We start from the raw sequence: 20,882 nt of genomic DNA, 5'->3' as shown, positions 1-20,882 counted from the left end.
AGAGGAGAGCTGCCCAAGACCCTGACTGACCTGTACTCACACTTCCTGCTGGTTCAGATAAAGAGGAAGAAGCAGAAGTACGATGAGGGACATGAGACGAGTCCACAGGAGCTGACGGAGGCTGACAGGAAGGTTCTTCTGAAGCTGGGGAGGCTGGCGTTTGAACATCTGGAGAAAGGAAACATCATGTTCTACCAAGAAGACCTGGAGCAGTGTGGTCTTGATGTCACAGAGGCCTCGGTGTACTCAGGAGTTTGTACAGAGATCTTCAAAAGAGAGAGTGTGATCTTCCAGAAAACAGTCTACTGCTTTGTTCATCTGAGCGTTCAGGAGTTTCTGGCTGCAGTCTACATGTTCCACTGTTACACCAGCAGGACCACAGAGGGACTGAAGGACTTCCTGGGAAAACAACATGTTGATTCAACCTTGGATGTCTTCCTGCAGAAAGCCATGGAGAAATCCCTTGAAAGTAAAAATGGCCACCTGGACCTGTTTGTTCGCTTCCTTCATGGCCTCTCTCTGGAGTCCAACCAGAGACTCTTAGGAGGCCTGCTGGGTCAGACAGACAACTGTCCAGAAATCATCCAGAGAGCCATCAACAACCTGAAGAAGATGAACAGTGATGAGATCTCTCCTGACAGAAGCATCAACATCTTCCACTGTCTGACGGAGATGAACGACCACTCAGTACATCAGGAGATCCAAGGGTTCCTGAAGTCAGAGAACAGATCAGAGAAGAAACTCTCTGTGATCCACTGCTCAGCTCTGGCCTACATGCTGCAGATGTCAGAGGAGGTTCTGGATGAGTTGGACCTGAAGAAGTACAACACATCAGAGGAGGGACGACTGAGACTGATTCCAGCTGTGAGGAACTGCAGAAAGGCTCAGTAAGTCCAGATGTGATTATCAATGCTGTCAGGCAACGCAAAGCTGAAGCATCAGTATTACAGTAAAGACACACACTTTACACACATGCACAATATAAAACCTCCATACTATAAAAGTTTCCTAAACTAGTATTAAACCTGTGTTTTGAAATAATTCTACATCTGTTAAACTACAAATGTCCACAATCCGTTTCTGTGTTTATATCTATCAAGTTAGTGGCATCATCTTCTGATCTTCTTTGGGTGATGGAGGCTTGATACAAATCAAGCAGGAACACTTCAGGACTTAAGAGTTTGTGCTAAATGATTTGATTCCCTTATCTGCATTGGCAATAGATTCCATTTTTTAGATGTTGTTGCAGAGAACGCTGACCGACTAAAAGCACTTCTTCGAGTGGGAATGATACAGTCCCCTCTTATGATGCCTTAGCGGAGGTGGGGCAGTGCTGTGCAATATCTTATGAACTAGACAAAGGTTTCTGTAATTAATTTTCCCAACTTGGAAGTCTGTGTGTATTTAAAAATTGACAGCTGTGAAAACTATTAGGTTTCTGATCTAAAACTTTGATAGTACGTTTTGTTCCATTGTTTGTCGTTTTGCGAAACACTGTGCTGTATAGTTACATGGATTAAACGAAGCATTGATGCAAAGAATTTGTGTCGAAGCATTTTATTAAGTGATTTTATCGATTTAAACGATAAATCGTTTCAGCCCTAATAACTTTATGCACAAAATTTTCTTTTTTGCTAAGTTTTGGATCAAATGCCATCAAAATAACTGACTACACACCCAAAACCAGCAGAATGATGTGCGATTTGTTTCATAATCTTCTCACCAACATTCTGACTGTTGTAAGCGTTTTAAGTTTAAACTGACAAAACTATCCGGGTCTGGCACATGTGACATCACTACCTCAAGCTGTGAGAAGGTGTGTTGCAACAGCCTTTCACCAGTGGCTCAGTCATTAAGTCACCTACTCTGGAGATATGAAGCTCCAGAGATATGAAGTTCCAGGGTTCAAATCCCCAGGTGACCAAGTCAGACTTGCTGACAATAACGATTGTTCAGATCATAGTGAGTCTAATTTCTCTTTTTTATTTGGATCGAGTGACACTTTCTTCTTAATTTTCATCATTGAAAAAATTCAAATTTAATTTGTGAATAATGATCCATAGTCTTTTTAAGTCTTTTAAAGTTCTCTTTAAATTGCCCCCACAGTACCACTCCTATCCATCATGGATTTAATGTTTTCCAGAAAGAAAAGGGTAGCAGTCTGTGTTGAGTGGTTGAGCTGTTGAGCTCTAAAACCAAATTGCATAGGATGCAAGCCAAAGTCAATGTTGTTCAAATAAAAGACTGTCAGCTCTGACAACCACTTCTCCATCACCTTGGATACAACAGGCAGAATATTAATAGGTCTGTAGTTACTGATAATCTGGGGATCTCCTGCTTTAAAAATTGGTGACACAATAGCAGTTTTTCATGCGTTTGGATAAATCCCTTGAGATATTGAGAGGTTTATGATATTTGTAATGAATGAATGTCTGTGCTACAGAGAGAGCTGGAGGTGAATAAAAAGTGTTTTGCAGTGAAATTAGCTGCCTGTTCCACCAGCTGCCTTCTCCTATTGGCTGGATGTGGATGTCAAGTCGGCCAAATCCTCCAGATATTTGGCATGCTAGATATCTGGCTGGTGTCTGCGATGTGTCAGAAATGTGTCGGGGTGCCGTTTTGATGCGTCACTGATTAGCTCACACATAACTACTGGTGGCCACAGATCGGTCGCTGATTTAGCCTGACGGTCGCCGAGCTCTCCAACCGGCTTAATCAGTATTTGTTGCAACTAAATGTATCCAACAGTTCCCAAAAGGGAAAAAAAACTAGATGTCTCATTACTGGCCGGTTTTAATTAATTGAGTAGACCACTGCCAATTACATAACTTACTTAAAACACTCATCATGTAATGTGAGTGGTTATCCCCAAGGTCATGTCACTACTGCCTGCACTACAATTAGTGATGCATCAATGTGCTCCTCATCCAATGTTGCAGCTGGCAAAGGTGGGACCAACTTCAATATTTCCTATACGCATCTACACCAATACATTATCATTAATCAGTTGAACATATTATATTGTGTATTAATCATTTTGAATAAAAAGATGACCAGCTGAGCAACAGCCGCTCATGTTAATGTTCTTCAATGTCTGTTTTCATAATAAAGTGGAAAAACTGTTTATTCTACTTTATGTTTTATGTTCTCTGTCATCACAGACTTTCTGGCTGTGGACTGTCAGAGACTCTCTGTGAAGTCGTGGCCTCAGCTCTGAAGTCCATCCCCTCCCATCTGAAAGAGCTGGACCTGAGTGTAAACGAACTGAAGGATTCAGGAGTGAAGCTGCTGTCTGCTGGACTGGAGAGTCCACACTGTAGACTAGAGACTCTGACGTCAGTTTATGTATTTTCACCTTGTCCCGTGTATATCAATCAAATTTAAATCCATAGCAGTAATTTCTTAAATCTTATTTAAAGTCTGAACAATTCCGAATTTAGTCTGTACTCAAAATTGATTTATGTTATTAAAGAAACTGTATGATTTATCCTTCAGTGTGCTGCAAAATTAAATCAATATCTTTGTTACGTGTGAGACACTTCTATATTATACAACAGGTTTTCAGGAATTAATTTAATGCATAACCTTTAGAACACAGAATCCCATAGGAACTTTTTATCAGCATGAAATGTAATCTGACATGAATAGGTGTATGAATGTTGTGCTGACATTTGGATGATGTCTGTAGAAGTCTGACATTATGATGATCCACAATTACACAATGACCAAGTCACTCATTGATTAAGACATAGTAATTGGATTCTGAATGGATTTTTGTTCATCTTTTATTCTTTATTCAGATTGAGTTGGAGCAGTTTGTCAGAGATCAGCTGTGCTTCTCTGGCCTCAGCTCTGAAGTCCAATCCCTCCCATCTGAGAGAGCTGGACTTGAGTGACAACAAGCTGCAGGATTCAGGAGTGAAGCTGCTGTGTGATTTTCTGGGGAGTCCACACTGTAGACTGGAAATTCTGAAGTCAGACACCATTTTTTACTTTTGTGTTGTGTTGCTTTTTAAATGTGTTGTAATGTTATGTTGAAAATTCAACATAATTTATGTTAATACATAACTTATCCACAAAGTGGTAAATGTCCTTGTGTTCAATGTGTTTATTTTACAAATTTTATTCTGCAGTTGTGTCTGCTGTTGGTTGTTAAAGTAAATTAATGTTTATAATTTGTGAAAATTTTCAGATCTGTATACAGAAGATCCTCTGAACCTGATTTTTTTTTTTTTTTACATTGATCAAGTTTACTTGCCAAAATATTTCCTGAATTTCAATGAGTTTGCACAAATAATGTCTGATCATTGAAATTGATTATTTATACGCATGCACAGATCAAAGCATATTTCCCAATGCAACTATTTAAAAGATCAATATAATGTTTATTCTTCTAATTCCATACTGGCCTGAGATCGACGTTGTATTATTGATCCATGTTGTTGTTGTTGTTGTTTCTTTTGAGAGTAACATTTGTGGTCCATCACAGTCTTAATTGACATCGCAGACTTCGGTCACAAGGTGACACAGTGGGAAGTTTTTTTTTGTTGCTTCCCCAATCTTTTATTCTTTATTCAGATTAAGTACCTGCAGTTTGTCAGAGATCAGCTGTGCTTCTCTGGTCTCAGCTCTGAAGTCCAACCCCTCCCATCTGAGAGAGCTGGACCTGAGTGACAACAAGCTGCAGGATTCAGGAGTGAAGCTGCTGTGTGGTTTTCTGGAGAGTCCACACTGCAGACTGGAGACTCTGAGGTTAGTTCAATCAATATTTGTTTTTATTGTAGATCGGATATGTTTAATTAACCTAATTTTTGTTCAGACAGAACAAGACGTAAATTTCCTTTTGTTTATATTTTCATGTTTTGTTGTACAAAAAGTGGAGGTTGAAATCTATACATATATCTATATATATTGAAAAGGGGACAAACCTGTGAACAGTCAAACAATGTCAACCGGAAGAATGTGGTGCCGGAAAACCTCCTTACTAATACCATTACTAGTTACATTTACTTTTATCCAAAGCAACTTACATTTGAGGAATAACATACAAGCATCTTTAAAGTAAGAGATCTATGAGCAACAATAGATACTAAGTAAGGGCTGTTAACGCATAGGGGAACTAAGTTCTAGTAGGGGAACTAGGCGGATGGGAAAGTTCCCGAAGCCAGAGAAGTATTTATCACCTCAGTGATTGCTGGCACAACTGCAAGAGATATGTCTTGGAGGAGATTGGAAGGAATCGGGTTCAGGGGGAATGTAGTAGGATGGCTACAAGTCAGAAGATCTGATACCTTACTTTCCTTGAGAAGAGTGAAATGTCATTGACCAGGGAAGACAGGGGAGGATATATACTAAGACGGCTATGTTAGGCCTGGTGTTAAGCCTTTTGCGTCAATGTCCACGGTGCTACATGATTTTCCGGTGCCATGCTCACAGAGCAGGAGCTGACCATGGAGAATGTTAAGCCCTTGACCAGAGTAGACCGGTTGTTTTTGAGTGGTTTAGAGAATTTTGTCTGTGAAGAAGAAGAAGGCATAGATATCGGCAAACAGTTTTGTGGTTGGGGGAGGCAAACGAGGATTTGGTAGAGATTTGAAAATGGAAAATAATTTTTTTGAGTCATTGACACTGCTGATTCTGTCATTATAGAACACTAATTTGGCAGCACTTGTGCTGGTTGAGAAGGAGAATAGGAGTGTTTGGTAGCCCTTGAGGCTGGCAGAGTCTTTAGTTGTTTGCTGTTTTCTCTCAGCAGCTCTGAGATTGGTATGCCACATGCGGAAGGTATCGGACAGCTTCAGGTGGGGCTTGTTCGAGCAAGTGACGATTCAGACATGAGCTCAGTGTAGTGCACAGAGATTGTGCGGCAACATTGACCTCATGAAGAAAAATATGTTGAGAGAAGGTAGAGTGAAAGCTATTCATGAGGCAAAGTGGGTGGGGAGACAGATTGCAGAGGTGTGAGACCAGGGGTGTTGGAACAGTGGGCTGATTCTGTAGGCATACCGTGAACTGAATGAAATAGCGGTCAGACGTGTAAAGTTGTGACAGATCCCATTTACGTTTATTCATTTAGCTGACGCTTTTATCCAAAGTGACTTACTATTGCTATATGTGTCAGAGCCTCTGGAGCAACTAGGGGTTAAATGTCTTGCTCAGGGACACTATGGTGGATGGGTCACAGTGGGGAAATGAACTCGTCTCTCACAGCTAAGGCATGCGTCTTATCCATTGCGCCATCACCACCACCCAAGGGCAGATCCCTTATGTTGTTTGAGCACCAGTAGTCAATGCAAGGATGGAGGGTCTTGTCTTTTTTCTAAGAAAAATCAAGCGCCAAAGAATGAAAAGGAGGGTTGGATAATTCCCGCATCCAACAAGTCCTAGTATAAATCTCCATGACTTGTTGCTCGGGCTTGGAGAGGCTGTATAGGCAGCTGCTGGGAAATTATGTGCTGTGCAGCAGGTTGATGGCACAGTGTGGTGCTAGTGAGAGAGACCATTGTTTGCTGAACACCTCCAGCAGAACATGGTACTCAGTTGGTATCTGGGATAGGTCCAGAGTTTCTGGGCTGGAACGCTGGCGGAGACCAGACTGAGGCATGGCAGGCAGAACCCCAACTGACTATTTGAGCTGACTTCCAGTCAATATTAGGGTTGTGTGTTACAAGCAATGGGTGATGCAGAATTAGCGGAATGAATGGTGAGCTAATTACAAAGAAACGTTTGCCATCCTGATGGTTACCTGACAACATAAGGCAAACGAGGCAGATACTGGTAGTGACATGGGCTGTCTGTCCAGACAGTTAGCTACAAAGGGGTCTTCCAAGAGGAAGATTGAGCTGACTAAACTTTCCATTTCCATTTACTCACGCTTTTATCCAAAGCAACTTACATTTGAGCAACAGCATACAAGCATCTCTACAGCACAAGACCTACAACTGACAATACATACTAGTAAGGGTAGCAATAAATACTAGTAAGAGCTAATAGCGCGTATGGCATCAATTGGTGACAATACCTAGGGAAGGAAGTACAAGAGAATTGTAACATGACTCTTTTTTGGCTGATCAAAAACAAGATGCGCTGCTGCGTTCTAAACTATTTGTAGGAGTTTCACCGCACAAGCTGGAAGACCTACTGTACTAGGAAGGCATTACAATATTCAAGGCGAGAATTAACTATGGCCTGTACTAGAAGCTGGGTGGCATACTGAGTGAGGTAGGGCCTGATTTTTCTTATGTTGTAGAGAGCAATGCAGCATGACCGAGAGACAGCAGCAACATGGTCTGAAAAAGACAGTTTGTCATCAATCATAACTTGGGTGTCATGATTGATGACCAGCTGTCTTTTTCAATTTTCCAAGTTATTTTGGCATGGCACTGAGGACAAAGAGACAATGGCGTTGAAGAACGGCTCGTTAGGATTCTCTCCTTACGTGCTTTCCAGTTTGTTGGCCAACGAGGACAAGAGGCCAGGCAATGGCCATGCTGGCTGCAGTACCAGACAACTGTTACCGGGGACTTGACGCTGGTGTTCCTCTCTGTCGAGATGGAAACTACCTATCTGCATAGGTTTGGGCCCTGGAGGAGCTTCTCTCGGGGGTGTTTGTGTCCAATGGACAAACAAACCTCCCAGGTCCTGGGGAAATCAGTTTATCTTTAATTGACTCACTCATCACTTACAGAGACTCCCCATTCCATTCACTATCCACAGCCAGCATGCAAAACTCGAGAGTATTTCACCACACTGTTAAACAACACCGTTTTGCTCTACATAACACAGTAAAATAGCTAACAACCAAAACATATTCACAATGGTGGTGGTTACAGAGATGTTTAGCAAGTAGATGGTAGTGTGGTTACATAGTGCACAAGAGGTTAAATCTGTGAATTAATAACTACATACCAAAATAAATGTGTTAAAGATTAAGACGACCTGTGCTGAGAAATGTTAGCTGGATTACCTATTGGTTAGATAGCTGTTTATCCTTCATTCCAAACTATTATAGTATATATAGTAAATAGTATAGTTAGTTCCCATTCGAGGGAACTCGAACTGCGTCGGTGACGACACTATGGGAACGCCTCTGGGCGTGGCAGGGCTGAAATCATGAATGAAACTACTCCAATCCTATTGCCGTTGCTAGAGCGGTAGCGTGTGACAGCGTAGCTGGAGGCGTATATAAGCTCGCCGGCACACCGGACACATTAGCTTTTTTCTATTCAGCAGGCACTCTGGCATGTTTGAGACTACGAAAGAAGTACAACCACGAGAGGAAATTTCTTACCTGGAAGGAAGTCTGGCCCAAGACGTTATTTAAGGCTTGTCGCTCCATCTTTTATGACGGGCATCTAGAAAACCTTATCTCAGGCCGCATCAGGGTTAAGAGGAAAATGTTTGTGTGTCCTTTCTCTTTACTAAAACAATCAATGAAAAGTTGTATGGTTTTTCATATCTTGTTATGACTTCATTATCTTGATAACAACTGCATCTTCTCAGAGGTGAGGACTTCTTGTCTTGACTGGCAAGTCTCCACATTGACCCCATTTTGATGAGAGGGAAAGTGTTTATACCAATATGGGGGGTCTCAGGAAGGGTTATTCAAAGGCCTAATGGAACTCCACAGAGTCGTTAACGCTGCAGTTGCCTGTAAATGTGGGAGAAATGTATTTTGATCTAAACCATCATTTTGTCATCAGATTGTGGTGCTGCAGTTTGTCAGAGATCAGCTGTGCTTCTCTGGCCTCAGCTCTGAAGTCCAACCCCTCCCATCTGAGAGAGCTGGAGCTGTGTAACAACATCCTGCAAGATTCAGGAGTGAAGCTGCTGTGTGATTTCCTGGAGAGTCCACACTGTAGATTGGAGAATCTTGGGTCAGACATTAATCTCAGCATAGAAGTAAAAAAATATATGATGTGAAAGTTGTGGTGACACTTGCTTGCGTGCTAAAATCTATTTTCTTCAGTGGTCATTGACTGTGGTAGAGCAATGTTGAGCTCCACATTTAAAACCTTAATATACAGTATCTCAGAAAAGTGAGTATACCCCTCACATTTTTGTAAATATTTGATTATATCTTTTCATGTGACAACACCGAAGAAATTACACTTTGCTACAATGTAGTGAGTGTACAGCTTGTATAACAGTGTAAATTTGCTGTCCCCTCAAAATAACACATGACACTATCTAGCCATTATTGTCTAAACCGCTGGCAACAAAAGTGAAAATGCCCAAATTGGGCCCAGAGTGTCAATATTTTGTGTGAGCACCATTAATTTCCAGCACTGCCTTAATCCACCTGGGCATGGAGTTCACCAGAGCTTCACAGATTGCCACTGGAGTCCTCTTCCACTCCTCCATGACAATATCACAGAGCTGGTGAATTTTAGAGATCTTGCGCACCTCCACCTTACATTTGAGGATGCCCCACAGATGGTCAATAGGGTTTAGGTCTGGAAACACACTAGTCCAGTCCATCACCTTTACCCTCAGCTTCTTTAGCAAGGCAGTGGTCATCTTGGAGGTGTGTTTGGGGCCGTTATCATGTTGGAATACTGCCTTGCAGACCAGATTCTGAAGGGAGGGTTCATGCTCTGCTTCAGTATGTCACAGTACATGTTGGCATTCATGGTCTCATCAGACCACAGGACAAGGTTTTAGTAATCCATGGTCTTAGTCTGCTTGTCTTCAGCAAACTGTTTGCAGGCTTTCTTGTGCATCATCTTTAGAAGAGACTTCCTTCTGGGACGACAGCCATGCAGACCAGTTTAATGCAGTGTGCGGTGTATGGTCTGAGCACTGACAGGCTGACCCCACACCCCTTCAACCTCTGCAGCAATGCTGGCAGCACTCATACATCTATTTCCCAAAGACGACCTCTGGATATGACGCTGAGCATGTGCACTCAACTTCTTTGGTTGACCATGGCGAGGCCTGTTCTGAGTGGAACCTGTGCTGGTGAACCGCTGTATGGTCTTGGCCACCATGCTGCAGCTCAGTTTCGGGGTCATGGCAATCTTCTTATAGCCAAGACCATCTTTATGTAGAGCAACAATTCTATTTTTCATATCTTCAGAGAGTTTGTTGCCATGAGGTGCCATGTTGAAATCCAGTGACCAGTATGAGGGAGTGAGAGATCGATAACACAAGGTCTCAGATGTGAATGGGGAGCAGGTGTGTTAAATTTGGTGTTATCGCTCTCACACTCCCTCATACACTAACGAGTCACATAGGGCTAATGATGATTTTAGTATTCGAAGCTTCGATAGATTATTTCAACGATGCGTCGTTTAAGAAGTAATGAGCGATCCAGCACATGAAACAGCTGTTGTTTGTTATTATAAAGATAACTGCATAAAGACAAAGAATATGGGTAAAGGATGGATTAGAACATGCAGGTAGCAGGGATTGTCTGAGCTACAGAGAGAGCTGGAGGGGAGTTAATAAGTGCAGCTCCCAACACCCAGTTAACTCATGACTGTGAGGTTACAACTCACGGCCCAAAAAGGAGAACAACAAATGCAATTGTTCACATTTTCAGCTGAGGACTGCGGCTTACTTCGGCTAGCCTTCAACTCAACAATCAATCAAGATTTCAGTTAACTGCTAAAGTTGCTGTTACTGTTGCCTTGTCTCTGGTTCGCTGGCAGAACACCATTTTGTTCAGCTGCCGTCGTGCTATTGCCAAGGCGACATAAGTTTTGTTTTACGGTGGACGGACGGTAACATTACAGAGTTGTTGTTTTCTTTAGCATGAAATAATAAAATACTTTGGACACTTTCTTCTTTGTCCCTCGCCATTTTCTCTCTCTTCCTCCACTTTGCTAACGACTACATTATAATCCTGTCGTGTTCACAGCGTAAGCGCGTTGTGTGACAGTAATAAATGTTTGTGCGAAACACTGTTACATGGATTAAACGAAGCATCGATGCAAAGAATTTGTGTTTGAAGCATTTTATTAATCGATTTTATTGATTTAATTGATAAATCGTTTCAGCCCTAGAGTCACATGACACCGGGGAGGGAAATTGCTAATTGGGCCCAATTCGGACATTTTCATTTAGGGGTGTACTCACTTTTGTTGCAACCAGTTTAAACATTAATGGTTGTGCAATGTTTTATTTTGAGGGGACAGCAAATTTACACTATTATACAAGCTGTACACTCACTACTTTACTTTGTAACAAGAAACATCCCCACTGGATAATTCACTCTGAACCTCTTAAACTCCTGATTTTCATCTCATATTGCACATCATGTTTTTAAATAAATGATAATAAAAATACATAAATACAATAGATGAATACATAATCTATAATTCAACTATAAGACAATAACAAATATATTCAGTATTTGCTTTTTCCAACATTATTATGAAGCTAAATGATGCTTATACTGACTAAATTATATAATCTGAAGAAGTTTTGATTTGATGACTTCGCTATTCCTAAAATGTAGATGTCTTTTGTTCACATTTCCCCGAAGTTCATCCTGACATATTTGGCATCTTTGGGAACTTTGGGATCTCTGAATGATTTCAAGCAGGAACATTGTCTTCTAAAGTTACATCATTTATTCTTTATTCAGATTTTGGTTCTGCAGTTTGTCAGAGATCAGCTGTGCTTTTCTGGCCTCAGCTCTGAAGTCCAACCCCTCCCATCTGAGAGAGCTGCAGCTGAGTGACAACGAGCTGCAGGATTCAGGAGTGAAGCTGCTGTGTGGTTTTCTGGAGAGTCCACACTGTAGACTGGAGACTCTAAGGTCAGACACCATTTTTCCTTCTGTGCTGAGATTTATATGATGTGAAAGTTTTCGGTGACACTGAACTGCAGACATTAGACTGATATTATACTGATTCACACAGTATCTTAATGCTAAATTCAGTTTTCCTCTTCAGTGGTTTAGTCCATTGACTGTGGCAGAGCAATGTTGAGCGCCACATTTAAAAGCTTAATATAACAAGAAACATCTCCACTGGGTAATTCACTCTGAACCTCTTAAACTCCTGATTTTCATCTCATCTTCCACATCATGTTTTAAAGAAATGGTAATAAAAACACATAAATACAAAGAATAAGTAAATAATCTCTATTTCAACTATCAGACAATAACAAATATATTCAGTATTTGCTTTTTCCAGCATTGTTATGAAGCAAAATGATGCTTATACTGACTGAATAGTTTAAAGTGAAGAAGCTTTGATTTTATGACTACATTATTCCTAAAAGAAATACTGTCGATGCCTTTTGTTCAAATTTCCCCCAAATTCTTTCTGACATATTTGGCATCTTTGAAAACTTTAGGATCTTGAGTGGAATCCTAATTCAGTTTCTGGGGTTTTTTGTTTATGTTTGGCTGCACAACATGAGTTTGTATAGATGGAGCCACTGGTGGAGCTGCAGAGTTTAAGAGGTGAAGTCACTACGTCTTTACTGAAGTAGCAGCACGTTGTCATTAATATTAATGAGAGCTCTTTTTACCTTTTAGTATTTTACAGTTTGAATCTGCATCCTGTTTGTTCAGGTGTTTGGAGTTTCCATTTTCTAAACTTCTACATTCTAAACCTTCTTCAGCTCTGAACATATTATTAAATGCTGAATGATTTCAAGCAGGAACATTGTCTTCTAAAGTTACAGTTTTTATTCTTTATTCAGAGTGAGTTCCTGCAGTTTGTCAGAAATCAGCTGTGCTTCTCTGGCCTCAGCTCTGAAGTCCAACCCCTCCCATCTGAGAGAGCTGCAGCTGAGTCACAACAAGCTGCAGGATTCAGGAGTGAAGCTGCTGTGTGGTTTTCTGGAGAGTCCGTACTGTAGACTGGAGACTCTGAGGTCAGTTTACTTACTCTCTGTTACTATTGTATGTGAACCGTTAGATTTAATAACAGGTTGACCCTCCTTTGGCAGCAATAACCTCAACCACGGTTCCTGTAGTTGCAGATCAGACCGGAACAATGGTCAGGAGGAATTTTCGACCATTCCTCTTTATAAAACTTTTTCAGATCAGCAATATTCTTGGAATGTCTGGTGTGAATCGCTCTCTTGAGGTCATGCCACAGCATCTCAATCGAGTTGAGGTCATGACTCCAGAAGGTGTATTTTCTTCTGCTGAAGCCATTCTGTTGTTGATTTACTTCTGTACTTTGGGTCATTATCCTGTTTCTGTTGAGCTTTAATTGGCGGACAGATAGCCTTACGTTCTCCTGTAAAATGCTTGATAAACTTTGGAATTAATATTTCCATCGATGTTGGTATCCCTTCCAGGCCCCGAGGTAGCAAAACCGTCCTAAACCATGATACCCCCTCCACTCTACTTCACACTTGATAAGAGGTTTTGATCTTGGTGTGCTGTGCCTTTTTTCCTTCTAAACAACTCAACTTTGGTTTCATCCCTATGTAGAATACTTGGCCAGTAGTGCTGTGGAACATCCTGGTGCTCTTTTGCAAACTTCAGACATGCAGCAAGGGTTTTTCCCTTCCTCCATAGTGTCCTCCCATGAAAAAATATATAATTGTTTGTGTGGTATTAGTTTAAGCAGACTGTCTATTGCTGTTACATTTTATGACCACTTTTTGCAGAAATCCAAGTGATTCCAAAGGGATCACATACTTTTTCCTGCGACTATATGTTTGACTTACAATTGAACCACATTTATGTTCATACATAACTTACATCCATAAAGTTGTAAATGTCCTTTAGGTCATATTTTCATGTTTCTTGTACTAAATTTAGTCTGCAGTCACAAAGACTTTTTTCTTCAAGAAATTGTAGAAAATTTCCAATTTTTTTGTAAATGGTCACATCTGTATACAGAAAATCTTCTAATCTAATATTTGTTTTAAATTGAAAAACTTTTCTGCTGAAGTAAATATTTCTTAGATGTCCGTTTTATTAAAAAAAAACGGCACACACACACACATCAAATCATATTTCCAAATGCAGCTGTTTGAAGGATCAATATTTTTCTCCTCTAGGTCCAGACTGGCCTGAAATCAGCAGCTTGTTATTGATCTGTGTTGACATGAATAGGTTTATGAATGTTGTGCTGACATTAGGATGTCAGTAGAAGGCTGACATCATGATGATCCACAATAACACAAAGTCCCTCTACTCATTATAGGGAAAAGCTCATTGATTAGGACATTATGATTATTGGACTATATGGATAATTTTTATCTCCATTTATTCTTTTTTATATATTATTCAGATTGTTGGGCTGTGGGTTGTCAAAGATCAGCTGTGCTTTTCTGGCATCTGCTCTGAAGTCCAACCCCTCCCATCTGAGAGAGCTGCAGCTGAGCGACAACAAGCTGCGAGATGCAGGAGTGAAGCTGCTGTCTGATCTGGTGGAGAGTCCACTCTTCAGACTGGAGACCCTGAGGTCAGTAGAGGGTTGGAGTCAGCCCACTTCTGGTCTGAACGGGACAGAAGTCCCTGCTGGTCTTTATACTGGATGTGCTGCATCACTGACTGACAGCTGATGAAGGGAGTCTCTGTAAACTCTGATTTATGACTTCTGCTGTCTGTCTTTTCTCATCAGCTGGAGATGATCTATCAGAATGTGAATGATGAGAAAGGTGGGGGAGTTGTCAGCTTCAACCAGCAGTGACTAACAGGGAAATAATAACAAGTGGAGTCAAGTCTACCATCATCCCTTTGTATTCCTCCGGATGTGACAGAGTATCATTGGATTTCATGATGTCACTGAGGATGTGAAATTTCACCGCTAGCAGTCAGTAATCATCCCTATTTGACAAATGTCAATGTGTGCGTTTGTTTAAATAACTGACAAAGAAAGACATCACGTGCTAGATTTAATTATGTAGGATTAAGATTAAACTTCTCACAGTATTTACAGGCGCATTATTACACATGGACAATATATACAGTGTCATTCAGTTAATTGGTAAGTAAGTCAAGCTGCAAAGCAGTTTTATTAGCATCAAACTTTAAATAAATTACTGTTTGAAACAAATACTAAACGTTTAATGATCTTGTTTGAGAAAAGAAACTGTTGAAAGCTGCCCTTGCCAAGATCAAAGTAGCACTCAGCAGAGAGAAGAAACTTTGGCTTCATACCGTGTCAGAATGAAACTGAATGAATGAAGCCTTTACAGTCAGCCCCTCTGCTCACAGTGTGACAGGACAGCAACGTTAGCTCTACCTGAGGATACACTTTACTGACTAAATGCTAATCAATGATGCTAACCAAGATGACTGATGTTGGCTTATCAGAACTGTTTAAAAAGAAATAATTTGACATTTTGGGAAATACGCATTTTCGCTCTCTTTCTGAGAGAAGTGATACTGTACTACTCTAATATCTCTACTGTTACTATGAAGGGACAGCCAGCAGCTGGTTAGCTTAGCTTCACATTAAGACTGGAAACGGCTAGCCTGGCTCTGTCCACAGTTAACAAAACCCACCTACCAGCTGAAACTTTCTGAGAAGAAAGTTACACTTCAGTTTTTCAACAGGTTAAACAAAGGTGGTGGTAGGTGGGTTTTATTACCTTTGGCCAGAGACAGGCTAGCTGTTTCCAGTCTTTATGCTAAGCTAACCAGCAACTTTCCTCGACTTTATATTTGCTGTACAGACATGAGTTGTATCAAATCAAATCTCTTCCTCTAACGCTCAGCAGGAAATTGAATGCATTTCCCCAAAATGTTGAACTACTCTTTTAAATTATTTTACTGACTCACTGATTAAGCAATTTTTCCATTTAAAGCTAAGAAAATAAAACGTTGGGGTCTTAATTACGGTTTAACGGTGCAAAACCCAAAGATATTCAGTTTGCTCCTTTTCCTTGTCTGGCTTGATAGTAAACTCTCACATTTGGGAATCTGCAAACATCAGTTAACCTCCTAATCATACGCTTCAGATTTAACTCACTTCTTGAGGTTTCTGAAGATTTCTGACTTAACAGTTTTAGTATCTCTGTGGAGTTGTGTTGTGAGGCTTCAACTGCATAAGTGCAGGTTGTTTCGTTGAATAAAGACAGACTGAGAAAGAGCTGAAATCACTGTAGGAGCAACTAGGAATGATTACAGAGAAGCAGCGCTGAGGAATAATCCAAGAAGCAGATTCACAGAGTTATCTGGAAACCTGCAGTCATCAGACACATGAGTGGACCGGCTTCTTGGAGCAGGTGTTCAGAATTGACTTGAGGAGGCAGAAGTGGTTTCAGGAACAACAGACACATCAACACACATACACAAACGTTTCTGGAATACATCTAACTTGAGTTTGGTCATGTGTGAATAAGGTAAAGGCATCCTTCCTCTACAGCAGTCGTACAGGTTCGAGTGTTCCTGAAGGTGAGAGTCTGGCAGGTTGGATAGGTGTGTGTCTTCACGCCGTCTCAGCTCCTCGAGTCGTTGCTCTCTGTTCGCTCTTTCTTCTCCAAAAATAAAAAATAAAAATATCAGAAGGAGCTTTATTGACAAGTACTGTTTTACACATACGAGGAATTTGCTGTGGTGATAAGGTGCTACACGTACACAAACATAAATAAATGTGGAAATTTATAAATATGGAATTGAAGAACAATGTTGCAGATATACATTTGCATTACTCTGGGTCTGTGCCGTGCGGAAGTAACGTAACAGTAAAAGACACAAAAGTCAGAACAGCCGTAACATCAATACACAGAGTAAAGATAAAACTTTACATATCTGATAAAATATTGAGCTGCCGGCAGAAGACTCACCTTCTTTTTGCCAAACGGTGGCTCTTTCCAAAGAGTCTCCAGGGTGACGCGGCCCTGCTGAGCCCAGGTGTACGCAGAGTCCCGACTCACCTGGTGTAAACGCAAGAAAACATCAGCCAAGCAAACAAATGGATACCAAATCAGTGAGCCAATCAGAAAGAGAGCTGCAAGATTAAACTGATAATCAGATCATTTAGTTTGATGCAGGAAGGGATTGAGTGACTTTCTAAATGAGCGATCGATAGACATGAAATCTTTTATCGTGATATCTAGAAGACGATATATGTAACAATATAACACGCACCCTGAGTATGGTCGCAGCCTGCTGAGGGTAAAACATGGAGGCACTCAGAGCCATGAGTCCAACTGGAAACACCAGCCGCTTCACCTTGGAGCCTGAAAGAGAGATGTTTTAACAGCTTTCAGAGTTACAAGTGAAGGTTTACTGATCTAATGAACAGCTCGTTGGCTTTTTGACATTCCATGTTTACAGAGTTTCTACTTGTCAAGCGCAGGAAAATCAACCCAGTTCAAACAGTTATCAGGTGTGGGTTTGATTTGTTTGGGAGGTTCACTTTGTCAGACCTGCAGCAGAAAAGTTTGTTACTTTATTTTCAAATTCAGACGCAACTGAGAAACTGCGACAAACTTAAAACTTTATGATTCTCAGGTAGGTTTCTGGAGTTAAAAGGGGCATCTTCTTTCTGTGTTTCTAAGAGGATATACATTATGAACGTAATTTGATATAAAGAAATCCTCGGGCAGTTTCAGTCTCACTGAATGATATTAATGTGTTTTATGTCTGCATGTTATGACCTGACTGAGGAGTGTGTGATGCTTTTTGCTGTAATCCAACGGCTCCAGGTTTTAAAGTACCTTCTAACTTCCTGTTGTTTTCAGACACGTCGCTTTCACCTCACACACTATCTTAGCCTCACATCTCTCCCTCATTTCTCCCCTTCAACTCTCCCACACCTCCCCACAGTCTGAAAACCTCTTCTTTAGAGAGAAGCCATTATCATACAGGCAGAAATACGGTCCAAGGAGAAGCACGTAGACTCATTTTACACCCAATTTAGATTTAATAGATCAGAATGAATTGTCTTTTTATTCTCTCCTGAAAGAGAAAATTGTATTGGGATTTACACATAGTCCCAAAAAGACACTTAAACAAAACACACACTAGCAAAAACTGGCCTGAACTGTAATTACCTTGAGTTATTTTACAAAATGACTCCTCTGCTACAGACTGAAAAACTGTGACAGATATTTCCTTTTAAAGTACCTTAAAGATTTTTATGGTGGTGTGACTGAGCCATCGTATTGCTCGAGGAGCTGACCTCATTGGTTGCTGTGAAGGAGTGCGTGCGTGCATGCATGTTTTAAGTGCAAAGGTCACCTTTGGCCAAATAAAGTCCCAGGAAGCCGGAGAAGCCGACCACTGCTACACTGGGGTAGAGGTCAGGAGGAGGGTCACTGAGGAACTGGTACACATCTTAAAAAAACAAAAGAAGAGCTTTAAAATCATTTAATTTCAGGGACCGTGCACATTGACCAGCATCACAGTAAATTTGCCAGTGTTAGCCAAAAGGCTCATTTTTCTAACTGGCCTGATGTTAAATTAGCCATTAAAACAAAAACCCAACACACTATGTACAATTTGAAAAAGGAGGAAGCCAAACATGAAGCAGCTGAACAGGATAAAGAGCTTACAGGAGAACGGCGTCATTCAAAGTAGGACATGTACACTGCAGGCACTCAATACCAAACAATGACATGAGGTTACAGACCTGACGCAGAAGTGACGCAGGCTGACAAACAGACAAAAAGCAAAAAGAGCAGACAGGGCCAGCATGCATGGACGGCTGCTTTTAACCCAGTTTAAAGATTAAATGCAAAAAAAGACCTGTACCAGACTCTATACTGTATATTTAATGGGAGGATGTTCCAAACCTGGGAGCCTGTCCCTGTAAAATCTGTCTGAGCAAAAGATATTTTCCTCTTATTAATCTATCCTCAACATGAAGGAAGAATGTGGTAAACACAGGAGGTGCTAATTTATTAATAATAAGATTTTCCCAGCAAAGGAGACGATATCTAGGACGTATATTCCAGTGATGAAAGTTTATATACAAACTGCACAGGCTTCGAATGGTGTCAGTGGGAAGAGACCAGAGTGGTTGAACTGCATGTTGTTTTTTGAAGCAGACTGAGAGAAGACGGCTGACAGAGTGAGAGATATCCGGAAAACAGTTGTTTTCTCACCTGTGACTGCTGTTTTGGAGGTGGTGATTGTGGGCTCCACAGTCCTGTACGCTTGCTGGGATCCAATCATCATTAGTCGACAGAAACGGAGACAGAAGAGCAGGTTACTTTCATCTGATAGCATTTATCCAGCCTATGGAGCCACACGACTCCATCATAATACACATAATAATAATTCAGACTCTTAATATCACAAAGAGTCGTTCTACAGTCAGCAGAACTGTTAAACGTGTTTACAGGGCTGAGAGGCTCAGACAGTTTTAGTTGGACTAACAAGTCAAACTGAAGTTTAAAGAGTGAAATGACTGAAAGGTCACATGGACAGCAGACGTGTCCACAGAATATCATCGACCTCCTGAAACCAGGTCACCGACGGTTCGGACACGTTTAAGTGCCGACTGTCAAAGTGAAGACGTCGGTCATCAGGTACTGTTACATAACAACATAACGTCACTAACCTCAACTTTGTCCACTGCAGCCTGGACCGTTTGCTGCAAACAAAGACAAACAAGTTAATTTATTTATACACCATTTGATATTTTTTTACCTCACGATGAACTGATCAACAATCTGAAGACAGAGTGAAATAATGAGTATTTTTCCTTCTTTGTTCAGAGGGACAAATGTTGAAGGTCCCAGCTCACTTGAGTTTGTCTTTCCAACATTTTGTTTTCTTAATGTTTCCTCATACAGTTCAGTATTAAAAATAGTCCAAGCGTTCCTGCACACGTAAATATGAAGCAAACCAGAAAGTGTTAAATCACGCAGGATCAGAGAAGCCGAACGGACACTGAACTCAAACAGATGTGATTCGAGTTTCATGAGACTTTCCCAGTTCAGCAGATTGGTCTTTGTATCAGACAGACTGTCACACCCAACTGCATGCTGAAATTTTAGCCTTTTTAAAATTTAACACATTCCTCGAAAACTACCAGACAACAATATAACAAAATAAAGGATAAAAGAATCAGCGCTGCTTGCTCACGACTCATCTGACAAAGTTAAGACTTCAGCTTAAAGCGTCAGCGGGACAGTTTCTGCATGACTTGCTGCTCCTGTGAGCCACTTGGAAATAAAGTGATAAATATGCATCAGCTGCATGTGCAGATGCTTTGCTTCTCAACTCGTGTTTTTGCATTAATGGGAGTCGTTAGGACTACTCTTTGTTCACCTGCATCCCCACCATAGAGGCAGTAGAAACCGTTAGGAAACGGCTAACACAAGACAACACCCTGGACAACAGAACCAGCCTCAGCCCTGACCAAATCTGCAAATTACTCGACCTCTGTCTAAACACCACCTACTTCCAGTACAACGGTGGATTCTACAGACAGAAGCATGGCTGTGCCATGGGCTCACCGGTATCCCCGATTGTGGCGAACATCTACATGGAAGAAGTGGAGAATAAAGCCCTCAACTCCTTCAGAGGAACAGCACCGAGCCACTGGTACAGATATGTGGACGCTGTGCAAGCTAGGGGTCATGAGAACACTGCACCACAGAGCGGAAAACATACCAACAAGCGCCCAAGCCAGAGAGAAGGAACAGAACCACCTGAAGGGGGCACTTACAGCCTGTGGACACCCTAAATAGACCTTTGTGAAGACAGCCACAAAATCCAAGAAGAACAAAACTACAGGGGAGGAAAAGAAGGTCAAACGCAACAACATTGTGATTCCATACGTGTCTGGAGTATCAGAGAAACTCAGGAGGATTTTCAACAAACACAACATCCCTGTGTTTTTTAAACCCAAGAACACACTAAGACAGATGCTGGTCCACCCCAAAGACCGCACACCCAAACACAAGAAAAGCAATCTAGTGTATGCGGTCCAATGCAGTGAGGAATGCACAGACCTGTATATTGGGGAGACTAAACAACCACGACACAAACGCATGGCTCAACA

At 41.1% G+C, this 20,882-nt stretch overlaps 2 protein-coding genes across 5 annotated transcripts in view; one reads left to right on the top strand and one right to left on the bottom strand.

The window, feature by feature from the left end:
- LOC123968076 (NACHT, LRR and PYD domains-containing protein 12-like) overlaps window positions 1-14,975 on the top strand; it is an 18,089-nt gene extending 3,114 nt beyond the window's left edge. Inside the window, exons 2-10 of the mRNA XM_046044561.1 lie at window positions 1-887; window positions 3,162-3,335; window positions 3,801-3,974; window positions 4,579-4,752; window positions 8,703-8,876; window positions 11,591-11,764; window positions 12,658-12,831; window positions 14,208-14,381; window positions 14,541-14,975. The exon at window positions 1-887 is cut by the window's left edge and continues 905 nt beyond it. Of these exons, the coding sequence (XP_045900517.1) occupies window positions 1-887; window positions 3,162-3,335; window positions 3,801-3,974; window positions 4,579-4,752; window positions 8,703-8,876; window positions 11,591-11,764; window positions 12,658-12,831; window positions 14,208-14,381; window positions 14,541-14,550 (2,115 nt within the window). The 3' untranslated portion in view covers window positions 14,551-14,975. The remainder of the gene's footprint in view (window positions 888-3,161; window positions 3,336-3,800; window positions 3,975-4,578; window positions 4,753-8,702; window positions 8,877-11,590; window positions 11,765-12,657; window positions 12,832-14,207; window positions 14,382-14,540) is intronic.
- LOC123968393 (MICOS complex subunit MIC26-like) overlaps window positions 14,802-20,882 on the bottom strand; it is an 8,754-nt gene continuing 2,673 nt past the window's right edge. For 3 of the 4 annotated variants that reach the window (XM_046045136.1, XM_046045151.1, XM_046045159.1), the window contains 6 exons: window positions 19,434-19,466; window positions 18,976-19,030; window positions 18,110-18,205; window positions 17,015-17,106; window positions 16,711-16,800; window positions 14,802-16,401 (listed from right to left, as the gene is read on the bottom strand). In XM_046045136.1, coding sequence (XP_045901092.1) covers window positions 16,363-16,401; window positions 16,711-16,800; window positions 17,015-17,106; window positions 18,110-18,205; window positions 18,976-19,030; window positions 19,434-19,466 — 405 coding nt within the window. In that variant the 3' untranslated portion in view covers window positions 14,802-16,362. The remainder of the gene's footprint in view (window positions 16,402-16,710; window positions 16,801-17,014; window positions 17,107-18,109; window positions 18,206-18,975; window positions 19,031-19,433; window positions 19,467-20,882) is intronic. The other variant, XM_046045142.1, reaches the window with a different exon arrangement.

The sequence above is a fragment of the Micropterus dolomieu genome, linkage group LG01 (assembly GCF_021292245.1).
Source record: "Micropterus dolomieu isolate WLL.071019.BEF.003 ecotype Adirondacks linkage group LG01, ASM2129224v1, whole genome shotgun sequence".
Taxonomy (NCBI): domain Eukaryota; kingdom Metazoa; phylum Chordata; class Actinopteri; order Centrarchiformes; family Centrarchidae; genus Micropterus; species Micropterus dolomieu.
Note: the sequence above shows the minus strand (reverse complement) of the source record. Positions and strands in the feature narration are given on the sequence as shown.